Here is a 14,256-nt window from a genome sequence, read left to right on the forward strand (position 1 = left end):
ACAGGCCAGCACACAGCCAACCTCAACTATGGACACAAGGCCCCAGTGAGATGCTCTGTTCCCATTGTCACTCCAGGTAGAACCTGGGGTCTTAACCTTTCCTGCCACACCCATCTGGTGTTCAAGAAAGCCCCAACCCATATACCATGTTTGGTGCCTTATGAGTGGCTCATGCCACTTGTCTGGTTACTTCAGGAAACAAGGTGAAGACAAAGATACTTCCTTTCTGATAAAAATCTTTAATAAAAATAGCTCTCTGCAGATGTTACAAAAGTGGTTGTAAGCTCACAATTCCTGATCCCCAGCAGGAGAGGAGGAAGCAGCTCCCAAGGGGTTCACAAGAAAGCAAAGATGTGCCTAGCACAAGGGGATGCCTCTGGCAATTGACCAGTGGATGCAGTCTAGGAATGGACACAACATCTCTGTTTTCAAAGAGAGACTTTTTAAGAAAATCACAGTTGTTGTTTTTTTTTTCATGTTGGCCACTAATTGATCCTTCTCCCAAAGTTCATGTGGCACCTGGCAGCTAACGGTATGTGTTCCAGGTAAAAGTAAGTCGGTTCACGTTGTAGAGAAGCTCCTGTATGAAGCTGTAGACTGCCTCACTGGACACTTGGACAAAGCCCCACCCTCAGACCGGCTAAGGTGTCCAGAACAGCACAGAGCCACGTGGTGCCAGCCATCCTGGCTGCAGGCCAAGGTGGCTATGCAGATGATGGAGCCACGAGGGGTTACGTGTGTGCCCACCAGATCGTCCAGTCTCCAAGGAGAGCAGCGGCTCACCCTAATACCCCAGGAGCCGCTTGGCTTCTTCACTCTGGGCCTGCAGGGTCTCACTTGCATACTTCTGGAGCAGTTCCATTTTCTTCCTGCGCACAAGCGCCTCCTCAATCTGTGGGTGTCCAGAGTAAAAGGGTCACTCCTCAGCAAGGCCACCCCAGTCCCTGCCATAACCCAGCCACGGGGAGTCCCTGCAGGGACATGGTCAAGAGTCTTGACTTGCAACAGATGCACTCCTGGAGGTCTGCAAGAGAGCCTTGCTCTCCCACCAGGAACACAGCTAAGCTTGCACCTGTTGGGCCATCTAGAAAAGTCCTGCCTTCATGGATCCCAGGCCCCTCTGTGAGCACAGTGAGAACCCAGGGTGAAGATTCGGGGCATCTCAGCTTCCCGGTAGAATGGAGGATCAAAGGAAACCTGGGAAGGCACTCTGGGGAGCCTGTGCTGCAGTGCTGAGCAGCACCACATCCCCAACCCCCTCAGCTCAGCTCCCACCCTACCTCCTGCTGAGAGGGCACTGGCACGTGAGCGATGAACTTCTGCTGTCCATCCTCGCCTGCCTTCTCCTGGCTGCCTTCCTCATCAGACTGCAAGAGACAAGCACACCGAGAGCAGGTCATCACTCACATAAGCACTGGTGGTACCTTTGTAAAAACTGCCACTCAGCAGGGGATAGCAGCACATTGAGGAAACTGAGGCAGAAGGCCTGCTATAAGTTCCAGGCTATATTGGGTGAGCTACAGTGACCGTATCTCCAAATATTGTGTGTGTGTGTGTGTGTGTGTGTGTGTGTGCACGCACGTACGCAGACACACACACATACACAAAGCACTACTTTTCACTGTTGGAAAGGAAGGAACAAGAAAGGGTTGGCTTTATTCAGGGAGATACACAAGATACATTAAACAGAAAGGCAACAACAGGAAAACTATTTTATGCTACCCATGTATAAGGACAGAAAATAAGAATATAAATTGGCAAAGCCAGGTATGGTGGTGCATGCCTTTAAACCCAGTACTTGGGAGGCAGAGGATCATCAACATGAGTTTGAGGTCAACCTGGAACTACAGCAATCAGGTTAGGCTGGGACAGACTGAGACCCTACCTTGAAAAAGATAAAGTAAAATAAATAAAATAAAAACAAGAATATAAGGGTTGGAGAGATGGCTTAGTGGTTAAGGCACTTGCTTATGAAGCCTAAGGACCCAGGTTCAATTCCCTGGCACAAGGTGGTACATGTATCTAGAGTTCGTTGGCAGTGGCTAGAGACCCTGGCACACCTATTCTCTATCTGCTGCTTCTTCGCTTTCACTTTCCCTATTACTCAAATAAATAAATAAAATATTTAAAAAGAAAAGATATAAAGTGGTGAGAGCTAGGTTAATGGGGAACAACAGGGACTGGTGAAAGAGAACCTTTGTTGAATATACCTTTGTATTTTTGGTTTTAAATCTTATGAATGGGCTAGAGAGATGGCTTAGTGGTTAAGCACTTGCCTGTGAAGCCTAAGGACCCTGGTTCGAGGCTTGATTCCCCAGGACCCACGTTAGCCAGATGCATAAGGGGGCGCACGGGTCTGGAGTTCGTTTGCAGTGGCTGAAGGCCCTGGCGCCCATTCTCTCTCTCTCTCTCTCTTTCTCTGTCGCTCTCAAATAAAGAAATAAAAATATTTTAAAAATCTTACAAATGTATTACCTATTTTTTTAATCTAAACTTTAAAAATATACAGGGACTAGGAGGACAGTATAGAGGTTAAAGGCACTTGTTTGCAAAGCCTATTGGTCCAGTTTCAACTCCCCAGCCCCCCACATAAGATGGATACACAAAGTGACAGAAGCATCTGATGTTTGTTTGCAGTAGCAAGAGGTCCAGGTGTGTATACACACACACTGAAAAACTAAAATAAACTGGGCGTGGTGGTACATGCCTTTAATTACAGTATTTGGGAGGCAGAGGTAGGAGGATCACAGAGTTTGAGGCCACCTTGAGACTACATAGTGAATTCCAGGTCAGCCTGAGCTAGAGTGAGATCCTACCTTGGGGGGAAAAAAAAAACTAAAGTAAATAAATAAAATATCATATAAGGGCCAGAGAGATGACTTAGCAGTTAAGTGCCTGCCTATGAAGCCTAAGGACCCCGGTTTGAGGCTCGATTCCCCATGACCCACGTTAGCCAGATATACAAGGGGGCGCACACATCTGGAGTTCGTTTGCAGTGGCTGGAAGCCCCGGTGCACCCTCTCTCCCTCCCTCTCTCTGCCTCTTTCTCTCTTTCCTGTCGCTCTCAAATAAATAAATAAAAATAACAACAAAAAATTAAAATATCATGTAAGCCAGGCATGGTGGGTCGTATCTTTAATTCCAGCGAGACCCTACCTCAAAATAAATAAATAAATAAATAAAAAAGGGCTGGAGAGATGGCTTAGCGGTTAAGCGCTTGCCTATGAAGCCTAAGGACCCCGGTTCGAGGCTCAATTCCCCAAGACCCACGTTAGCCAGATGCACAAGGGGGGCGCATGCGTCTGGAGTTCGTTTGCAGTGGCTGGAGGCCCTGGCACGCCCATTTTCCCTCTCTCTGTCTCTCTGTCACTTTCAAATAAATAAATAAAAATAACAATTTAAAAAAAAAAGAAAGAAAGAAAGAAAAAGAAGGGCGACTGGAGAGATGACAGCTCAGCGGTTAAGGCACTTGCCTTCAATGTCTAACAACCCAGGTTTGAGTCCCCAATACCCACACAAAGCAAGATGCATAAAGTGGTGTGTGTGTCTGGGGCTCATTTGCAGTGGCCAGAGACCCTGGTGTACCCATTTTCATTCTCTCTTTCTAATAGATAATTTAAAAACAAATAAAGAAAACTGGCTCAAAAGTGTGTCATAAATAGCCGGGTGTGATGGCGCACACCTTTAATCCAAGCAGTTAGGAGGCAGAGGTAGGAGGAGCACCATGAGTTCAAGGCCACCTTGAGACTACATAGTGAATTCCAGGTCGGCCTGGGCTAGGGTGAGACCCTACCTCACAAAAAAATAATAACTATCATATAGAGGAAAAAGGGTTAACTCAGATGCTGGGTAAAACAATTACTAATAACTAAGAAAACAGTGGGACTGGGAAGCAAGAGGACTCTGGGATTCCACTGTGAGTCCATCTGGTATCAGACAGCCTTGATGATCCTGCGCCATGCTGGCTCAGGAAGGTTCTGGCTTGGAAACTCTGGGGGAATCCGTCATACAATGCTGTGAGAGTGAAGACTGAGATGAGTGCCTTGGAAACTGGCTGTATCCGCTATATTTGACACATGCTTTTGTATTCCATCCTTTCTAGTAAACACTCCGCAGAAACATCAAGAACAGAAAACATACATCAAAAACCCTGACTGGTAGAACCTCAAACAGGACACTAAACAAACCCATGAACATCACACAAAAATGGCTCAATTCCATGCACAGCTAAAGGTGGGCAACAGGTGATGGGTGTGGATCAGAGGTAGAGTGACCTCCTGGAGAGAACTGCACTTCTAGGCCATGGTCATGTCCTGCCTCTTCCCAGTCATTTTCCCCATGGGTGCATTCCCTCAGAAAAAGGCAGCAGTGGCAGGTCTGTCGTGGTGGAAGCCAACTGCCCTCCAACTGGACTGGAGGCCCGCTCCATGGAGGGGAAACACATCCCTGATACTGAAAACTTAAAACAGGGGTAGTCATGAGCCCTAGGGGTGTAATATCTGCTGATGTATGGAAAAATGTATATACTATGCTTATCAAACTGCCCAGTAAGCACTTCTCATAATATTTATACCCTTATATTAATGCTACTCTCACTTTGGGTAGAGAATCTTTTCTTTTCAGATGGCAGTGACCTTGGGACGACTCAGAAGGTATCACAGTGCTGGAAAGAAGTGACTGGAGTACTGAGTAACATTTCTATCACACCTTCCAAGGCTCAGGGTCTAATGCACAAGAGGTGGCGGAAAGAATGTAAGAGCCAAAGGAAGGGTAGGAATCCTTACAATGTGCTCCCTCCAGACACAAAATGGCCTGGATATCCATGACCTCATAGTGCCTAACACTACCTACACAAGACCCTCATAAGAGGAGGAAAAGATCATGACATCAAAATAAAAGAGAGACTGATTGGGCTGGAGAGTTGGCTTAGTGGTTAAGCACTTGCCTGTGAAGCCTAAGGACCCTGGTTCGAGGCTTGATTCCCCAGGACCCACAGTAGCCCGATGCACAAGGGGGCGCATGTGTCTGGAGTTCATTTGCAGTGGCTAGAAGCCCCAGTTCACCCATTCTCTCTCTTGCTGTCTGCTTCTTTCTCTCTACCTCTCTCTGTTGCTCTCAAATAAATAACTAAAAATAAACAAAAAAAAAAAAAAAAGAGAGACTGATTGAGATACGGAAGGGATATGATGGAGAGTGGAATTTCAAAGGGGAAAGTGGGGGGGGGATTACCATGGGATATTTTTTATAATCATGGAAAATGTTAATAAAAACTGAGGAAAAAGGGCTGGAGAGATGGCTTAGCAGTTAAGCGCTTGCCTGAGAAGCCTAAGGACCCCGGTTCGAGGCTCAGTTCCCCAGGTCCCACGTTAGCCAGATGCACAAGGGGGCGCACGCGTCTGGAGTTCGTTTGCACAGGGTGGAAGCCCTGGCGCGCCCATTCTCTCTCTCTCCCTCTATCTGTCTTTCTCTCTATGTCTGTCGCTCTCAAATAAATAAATAAAAAATTTAAAAAAAAATTGAGGAAAAAAAAAAAGAAATAGGCAGCCGCCCACACACTCCTCAAACCATCTTTACTTCTCTATACTTTCTATACATCTTTACTCTTCAGGGTGTGCTGGCCAAAGTTAAGGGTATACTGAATGTCACTCAGCCACATGGTGCTAGAAAAGCATACACAGAAAGTCACTCCAAGCCTGGGCATGGTGGCCCATGCCTTTAATTCCAGCACTTGGAAGGCTGAGATAGGAGGATCGCTGTGAGTTCGTGGCCACCATGAGACTACATAGCGAATTCCAGGTCAGCCTAGAGTAGAGTGAGACTTTACTTTAAAAAAAAAAAAAATGAGCCAGGCGTGGTGGCGCAAGCCTTTTAATCCCAGCACTTGGGAGGCAGAGGTAGGAGGATTGCCGTGAGTTCGAGGCCACCCTATGAATTCCAGGTCAGCCTGAGCCAGGCACCTGCATCTGGAGTTCATCTCCAGTGGCTAGTGGCCCTGGCATGCCCATTCTCTCTCTCCCTCCCTCACTCCATTAAATAAATAAAATACTAAAAAAAGAACAAAAAAATGTCACTCTGTGGTGAAAAAGGACCTTACAATTCCAACGGCCTCAGGATACTCTGTTGAATGTAAACGCTACTTCCAAGAGACACTATTTCTAAAACATTTTGGCCCTACAACAGCTCCATCTTTTAATTTTGTCCTGAAATGACAACATTTCAGAATGGTAGGACAAGTTTGCCAGCAGTGAGAGATGATGGCTGGCAGGGGCATGACTGCATAGCGCCCTCACCCACCACAGCTTCTCTCAGCACACTGTTTGTTTTGCCCAAAGCCCTCTCCCCTCCTTTCTTCACTTGGTACATGCCAGGCCCACATGAATGTCATGCCTATGCCATGCACTGGGCTCACAGTGGCCACTAACAAAACACCCGAAAGATAACCCAAGCACTGGGGAGGCAGAGGAGGAGGATGGCCATGAGTTTGACACCACCCTGAGACTATATAGTGAATTCCAGGTCAGCCTGCACTACAGTGAGACCCTACCTCAAAAAGCAAAAACAAAACACCTGAAAGAGAAATGAGCATCTGTACCTACAAAAAGTCCTCCCAGGCCATGCTGCCATCCTGCTTCCAGCTTGTCACTGGTCCACACTGCTGGTCAGCTGGACCTCAGTGGGAACCTCCAGCCTGCTACATCCTGTGTGTCATTCACTAAGTCACCAAAGGAACCATTGCATCTACTTCCTTACCAGTGATGTCCAAGCAAGCTCCTCACTCAGAACCTAAGCCATCATCTATCCACAGTGCTTCCCCTCTTCTCTCAGAAAACAAAAGAAAGATGTGGACCCCAGCCCCATCTCCAGCTATGAGCCTCTGCCCTGGGCCTGTTTCCATCTGTGAAATGGATGTGGATGAAACACAAGAGTCATATGAACAGAAGTGGTGAGGTCATGGGATAAGGCTGTGTGACTTCAACTGGGTCTATAAACCCCGCTGCACCATCATTCAGGAGGACCAATCTGCCAGGACGGACATCATCCCTGGTGTAGTACAGCTAGCAAGGGCTCCATCAGCCACTACTGCCTGGAACCCTCCCTGTGGTCCTGAGAGGGGTCATCAGTCATTCTGAAGACTATGAAGATGGACTCTGAACCCTGACCCAGCCTCCTCCCTGACGTACTTTGTGACTAAGGACAGATGAGACTCATGCACATACCTCCTCCTCGGTGACAGCGTAGATGTTGATCTCCTCTTCTTCCTCTTCCTCCTCCTTTTCTCCTCTTGCCAGCCTGGCCTCTCTCTCAGCTTTCCATTTTTCTACCAGTTCAGCTCTGACTGAAGACAAGGGAGAACAGGGAATATTTAAAAAGCTTTCACTAAGCAGGGAGCCAAGTCGTCCCCTCTTGCAAAGGGACACCTTGATTCTAACCTGGATAGCCAAGTGACAGTAGTCTTTCCTACAGTATTTCTGGTCCTAAGTGAGTACAAGGCAGCTTTTGTAGGACAGTCCCGAAATCTTCCTCAATGGCCTTCTCACATGGCCACATGAAAAAGGGACTCTAGGGCTGGAGAGATGGCTTAGCGGTTAAGGGCTTGCCTGTGAAGCCTAAGGACCCCGGTTCGAGGCTCGATTCCCCAGGACCCAGATTAGCCAGATGCACAAGGGGGCGCATGCGTCTGGAGTTCGTTTGCAGTGGCTGGAGGCCCTGGCGCACCCATTCTCTCTCTATCTGCCTCTTTTTCTCTCTGTCACTCTCAAATAAATAAATAAGAACAAACAAAAAGAAATTTAAAAAAAAAGAAAAGAAAAAGGGACTCTAGCACAGCATACTGGGTCCCTAGCCAGTTCCAAAGTCCCATGGGGACTGCCTGGCAAGCTGTTCTTGGGCTGGCACTGGTGGCTTCACACGGAAGATGCGCCTGCTCAGACTGCAACACTGCCTCCCTCTCTGTCAGTAAGCTGTCAGGTCCAAAAGCTATGGAAGCAGACACCAGTTCACAAGGTCAAGAAAGGCCAATCTGGAAGGATCTAGATGGTGACCTCTTGGCAAAGAGAGACATGAAGCTGTTCTGTGGTTTCTCCTTCTATTGTGCTGGGCCTAGCATGACCTGGCTGCCTCACTTGCCTCCTGTGGGTCGGATCGTCACCAGACCACTGAAGGCCATGGGGAAGACCCCTCTTGGTATCATGCACTATTTAAAACCCTTTTCAAAGACAAGAACAGAAGTTAGGTGCCAGCTAGAAAGACAGGCCTGTGGACATACGCTTCTTTTCATATTCTTGTTCCAAAGGCACAATAACCCCGTCATCTTCATCCAGGTAACCATAGTATTCAAAATCAATTGCCTTCATGAGCTCAGCACGCGTCTTTCTGGGAGGAGGAAGAGCTACAAGAAATAGAGCAGCTTAGCAGAATTCCCATCAGAATTACACCTGAGCCAAACCTTTTTTTTTTTTTAATTTTTATTAGCATTTTCCATGATTATATAAAAAATCCCATGGTAATTCCCTCCCTCCCCAGCCAAACCTTTTCCCCAAACAACAGCACAGCCATAGAACACTCATGGTGTGGAAAACAGCACAAAACTAGCATTATTTCTCTTTGTCACACATGGGTCAGAGCTACCCCTCTTAACGCTACAGCTTTGCAGATGGACTGATGACTCAGCAGGTAAGGTTCTTGTCTAATAGATTCCCTAGTATCCACGTAAAGCCAGATGCACAAAGAGGCACATGTGTCTGGAATTCATTTGCAGTGACTGGAAGCCCTGGCGTGTCCATATTCTCTCTCAAATAAATAAGTAAGATAAGCCGAGAGCAGGGGCGCAGGCCTTTAATCCCAGCACTCGGGAGGCAAAAGTAGGAGGATCACAGAGAGTCCAATGCTACCCTGAGACTACACAGTGAATTCCAGGGCAACCTGGGCTAGAGGGAAACCCTATTTCACAAAAAACAAAACAGGGCTGGAGAGGTGGCTTAGAGCTTAAAACACTTGACTACAAAGCCAAAAGACCCAGGTTTGATGCCCCAGGACCCACGTAAGCTAGATGCACAAGGGGGAACATGCATCTGAAGTTCATTTGAGATGGCTTTAGGCTCTGGAGGTCCCATTGTCTATCTGCTTCTGTCTCTTTTTCCCAAAAATAAGTAAGAGCCAGGCATGGTGGCGCATGCCTTTAGTCCCAGCACTCAGGAGGCAGAGGTAGGAGGATTGCCATGAGTTGAGGACATCCTGAGACTACAGAGTAAATTCCAGGTCAGCCTGGGCTAGAGTGAGACTCTACCTTGAAAAACAAATTAATTAATTAATTGTGTTTTTTTTTTTTTTTTTTTCAGCCAGACAGGGTGGCACACACTTTTAATCCCAGCACTTAAGAGGCAGAGGTAGGAGGATCACTGTGAGTTCAAGGCCACTGAGACTACAGAGTGAATTCAGGTCAGCCTGAGCTAGAATGAAACCCTACCTCGAAAATATATATAAATATATATATAAATTTTTTTTAAAACAATTAGAGCTTTGGTCCAAATTAGTGCATTTAAAAGGACTCTATCCCCTGGCTCAAAGTACAGTTCAGTAGTAGAATGCTTGTCTCACATGCTCAAAACCCTGGGTTCACTTCCCAGGACTAAACAATAAAAAAAGAAAATAAGTTGGAATTTATCCCAATTTAAATAAAACAGAGCTGGGGATGTAGCTCTGAGGTAAAAGTATGAGTTTAGCAAGAACAAGGCCCTCCCTGGGTTCAATCCAAATTTACTAACAACCCCACAAAAAGCCCTACATTTCTGCATATATATATATATATATATATATATATATATATTGTATGTGTGTCTTTGTGATTTTTTTTTTTTTTTTGGTGGAGGAGAGGTTTTATTTTTATTTTGTTTGTTTTTTTGAGGTAGGGTCTCACTCTAGCCCAGGCTGACCTGGAATTCACTATGTAGTCTCCAGCTGGCCTCAAACTCCCAGTGATTCTCCTGCCTCAGCCTCCCAAGTGCCAGGATTAAAGGCGTATGCCACCAAACCTGGCTTGGCTTGATATTTTTTTTAATATATATATTATTTATTTATTTATTTGAGAGCGACAGACACAGAGAAAAGACAGATAGAGGGAGAGAGAGAGAGAATGGGCGCGCCAGAGCTTCCAGACTCTGCAAACGAACTCCAGACGCATGCGCCACTTGTGCATCTGGCTAACGTGGGACCTGGGGAACCGAGCCTTGAACCGGGGTCCTTAGGCTTCACAGGCAAGCGCTTAACCGCTAAGCCATCTCTCCAGCCCCTTTTTTAATACTTTTATTTACTGAGACATAGAGATAGTATATGGGTGCACCAAGAACTCCTTCCATTGAAAGGAAACTCTAGATGCATGCACCACTTTGTACATCTGGCTTTACGTGGGTACTAGAAAACTGAACCTAAGCTATCAGGTTTTACAAGAAAACACCTGCTGAGGTCCCAGCTACCTCTAACAGAGTCCTGGGATGGGGCAATGAGAAAATTTTTCCTGTGCCATTTTAATTATGATTGGTAAAACTGACTTACGTACCACCTTATTTTTGTTTAATGTTAAAAAAAAAAATAAAAAACTACAGCCCAAGCATGGTGGTACATGTCTATAGTCCCCGACTCTGAGGAGACCGAGGAAAAATGACTTGACCAAGACACTCACGTTCTTTCTCAAAGAGCTCTCTGACACCAGGCAAATCCTTTGCTGCTCCAAAGTACTTGTAACCTCGGTTTCCTGGGACTTCTTTCCCTTCATGATCCAACATTTTAGGGCCAACTTTCTTATATAGAGAGAAAAATAAACAATGGATCTAATCCATAATCCTATTTTACCATGTTTGCAAATATATATTGAGATAATAATGTTGAACATGAAAAACACTAAACACAGAAAAATATTTACACATTAAAAAAGAAATCCCTTAAAAATTAACATAGAAAGCTGGGGGTGGTGGTTCATGCCTTTAATCCCAGCACTCAGGAGGCAGAAGTAGGAGGTTTGCCGTGAGGTCAAGGCCACCCTGAGACTACAGACTGATTTCCAGATTTCCAGGTCAGCCTGAGCTAAAGTGAGACCCTACCTCAAAAAAAACAAAAACAAAAACAAAAAAATAAGAACGTAAGACTGGACATGTGGTTTACCTAGCATGCAAGAGGCTGTGTTTTAATCCCTAGCACCACCAAAAAAAAAAAAAAAAAAAAAAAATGCTGAAGTAGAAGGATCAAAGTGAGTTCCGTTCCAGGTCAGCCTGGGCTAGACTGAGAACCTGCATCTAAAATAATAAAATAGCTGGGCAGCGTGGTGGCACACGCCTTTAATCCCAGCACTCGGGAGGCAGAGGTAGGAGGATTGCTATGAGTTCGAGGCCACCCTGAGACTACATAGTGAATTACAGGTCAGCCTGGGCTAAAGTGAGACCCTACCTCAAAAAACCAAAAAATAATAATAATAATAATAAAATAAATCACAGCCGATGTTGTGTCATATGCCTGTAATTCAAGCACTTGTGAGGCTTAGGCAAGAGAAAACTGCCTCAAATCTGAAGCCAGTCTGGGTACATAGTAAATTCAATGGTTTTCTATAGATCTTTTCACAAATAATAAAAAATAGGCTAGGGCCAGGCATGGTGGTGCACGCCTTTAATCCCAGCACTAAAGAGGCAGAGGTAGGAGGATTGCCGTGAGTTCCAGGCCACCCTGAGACTCTATAGTGAAATCCAGGTCAGCCTGGACTAGAGTGAAACCCTACCTTGAGAAAAAAAAAAAAAAACAGGCTAGGCATGGTGGTGCATTTCCTTAACCCCAGCACCCAGGAGGCAGAGGAAGGAGGGTTGCTGTGAGTCTAAGGCTAGCCTGGGACTAGAGAGTTCCAGGTAAGCCTGGGCTAGAGTGAGACCCTACCTCAACAGAACAAATAACAATAATAAACTACTACTACTAAAATAAATAAATAAAATTTGGGGGCTAGAGAGATTTCTCAGTGGTTAAGGTTCTTGCCTGTAAAGCCTAAGGACCTAGACTGAACTGTACCCATATTAAGCCAGATGTACATGGTGGAGCATGTATCTGGAGCTTGTTTGCAGTGATTAGAGGCCCTGGCATGCCACCTCCCTCTCTTTCTCTCATAAATACCTAAATAAAATATTTTAGAAATAAAAGCCAGGCATGGTGACACACGCCTTTGATCCCAGCAATCCGGAGCCTGAGGTAGGATTGCTGGGAGTTTAATTCCAGGTCAGCCCCAGCTAGAGCAAGGCCCTACCTCAAAAAAAGAGGGGGGAGGGCTGGAGAGATGGTTTAGTGGTTAGGCGCATGCCTGTGAAGCCTAAGGACCCCAGTTCGAGGATTGATTCCCCAGGACCCATGTAAGCCAGACACATAAGGTGGCACATGCATCTGGAGTTCCTTTGCAGTGGCTAGAGGCCCTGGTACATCCATTCTCTCTCTCTCTCTATCTGCCCCTTTCTCTGTCTGTTGCTCTGAAATAAATACATAAAAATAAGCAAAATAAATAAATGAGTAAAATAAAATTAGAGCAGGGAGTGGTGGCAAACACCTTTAATCCCATCACTTGGGAGGCATAAGTAGGAAAATTGCCATCGGTTCAAGGCCACCATGAATTCAAGGTCAGCCTGGGCTAAAACAAGACCCTACCGCGAAAAAAAAAAAAATTAAAATTAAAAAAGCTGACGATTAAGGCACTTGCCTGCAAAGCCAAAGGACCCAGGTAATCTGGATGCACAAGGTGACACGTATTTCTGAATTTCATTACAGTGGCTAGAGGCCCTGGCAGCCCATTCTCTCACTCTCTCTCTCGCTGCCTGTTGCTCTTTCTTTCTCTCTCAAATAAGTAAATAAAAAAAGAAACCTTTTCTTTTTTTAAGCCTTTAAAAAAAATAAAATAAAGGCAGACATGTATGCGAAAGGTAGCACATGTATCTGGAGTTTGTTTACTGCTGCTAGAGACCCTGATATGCCCATTATCTTCCCCTTCCTCATCGCTCTCATCCTCTTCTCTCTTTCCTTGCAAATAAATAAGTTTTTTGTTTGTTTGTTTTTATTTTTGTTTTTAAAGGCAGGCGTGGTGGGGCAGGTCTTTAATCCCAGCACTCAGGAGGCAGAGATAGAAGGATTGGGGTGAGTTCCAGGCCAGCCTGGAGCTGCCGAGTGAATTCCACATCAACCTGGGGTAGAATAAGACTCTACCTTTAAAAAAATAATAAGTGTGTGTGTGTGAAAAGAAACATAACAGGAAATGTTGAAGTCCATCACAAAGTTTTTTGCTTGACATTGTCTCCTCAGTTATCATCCACAGAACTCTGAGAAGTCACAGGAATATGCCGGCACAGAATCAAAGGCCCAGCTTTATCACCAACACTGTGGAAAAGGATTGTATAACATGGGGCAGAGCCCTGTGCCACCTGGACAAAACCCAAGGAGTGACCTTCTGGGATATCCATGATGGACACCACAATGGTTTGATTCAGGTGTCTCCCATAAACTTAGGTGTTCTGAATGCTAGGTTCCCAGCTGATGGAGATTTGGGAATTAACGCCTCCTGGAGGCAGTGTATTGTTGGGGGCAAGCTTATGGGTATTATAGCCAGTATCCCCTTGCCAGTGTTTGGCATTGTGTTCTGTTGCTGTTGTCCACCTGATGTTGGCAAGGGGTGATGTCCATCGTTTGCTCATGTCATTGTTTCCCCCTGCCATCATGGAGCTTCCCCTCCAGTTTGTAAGCCAAAATAAACCTTTTTACCCACAAGCTGCTCTTGATGATTTCTGTCAGCAATGTGAAACTGACTGCAACAGGCACAAAATATTTTCAGCACACTTCTCCAATAGAAAGTATATCTGCAGGGCTGGAGGGATGGCTTAGTGGTTAAGGCACTAGCCTACAAAGCTAAAGGACCCAGGTTCAACTCCCTAGGACCCACAATGCACAAGGTGGCACATGCATGTGGAGTTCATTTGCAGCAGCTGAAGGCCCTGACATGCCCATTCTCTTAACTGCCTCTCTCCCAAATATAAATAAAAAATATTTTTAAAAATTAAAAAAAAAGTATATCTGCATATGTCTTACTATGGTCATGATAGGGGTGGGGAATGGTAACAGAATAGAGTCCCTGAGGATGTCAACAGGGGCCCACATGGAGTATTTCAGGGTTAGAGCTCTGTGCTTTTCACAGGTGTCCTGCCCGAATGCAACAAGTGCTTCTCAAGCCTCACTCACCACCAATGG

General features: G+C 45.6%; 1 protein-coding gene and 1 pseudogene across 1 annotated transcript in view; both read right to left on the reverse strand.

The window, feature by feature from the left end:
• Positions 1–219: 219 nt before the first annotated feature.
• Positions 220–14,256, reverse strand: part of LOC101615863 (pre-mRNA-splicing factor ISY1 homolog) — a 37,742-nt gene continuing 23,705 nt past the window's right edge. Inside the window, exons 7-11 of the mRNA XM_045152156.1 lie at positions 10,679–10,796; positions 8,267–8,389; positions 7,218–7,336; positions 1,281–1,367; positions 220–892 (exon numbers count right to left, since the gene is read on the reverse strand). Of these exons, the coding sequence (XP_045008091.1) occupies positions 785–892; positions 1,281–1,367; positions 7,218–7,336; positions 8,267–8,389; positions 10,679–10,796 (555 nt within the window). The 3' untranslated portion in view covers positions 220–784. The remainder of the gene's footprint in view (positions 893–1,280; positions 1,368–7,217; positions 7,337–8,266; positions 8,390–10,678; positions 10,797–14,256) is intronic.
• On the reverse strand, positions 13,292–13,480 carry LOC123461907 (annotated as a pseudogene).

This window comes from Jaculus jaculus, chromosome 6, assembly GCF_020740685.1.
Source record: "Jaculus jaculus isolate mJacJac1 chromosome 6, mJacJac1.mat.Y.cur, whole genome shotgun sequence".
NCBI lineage: Eukaryota > Metazoa > Chordata > Mammalia > Rodentia > Dipodidae > Jaculus > Jaculus jaculus.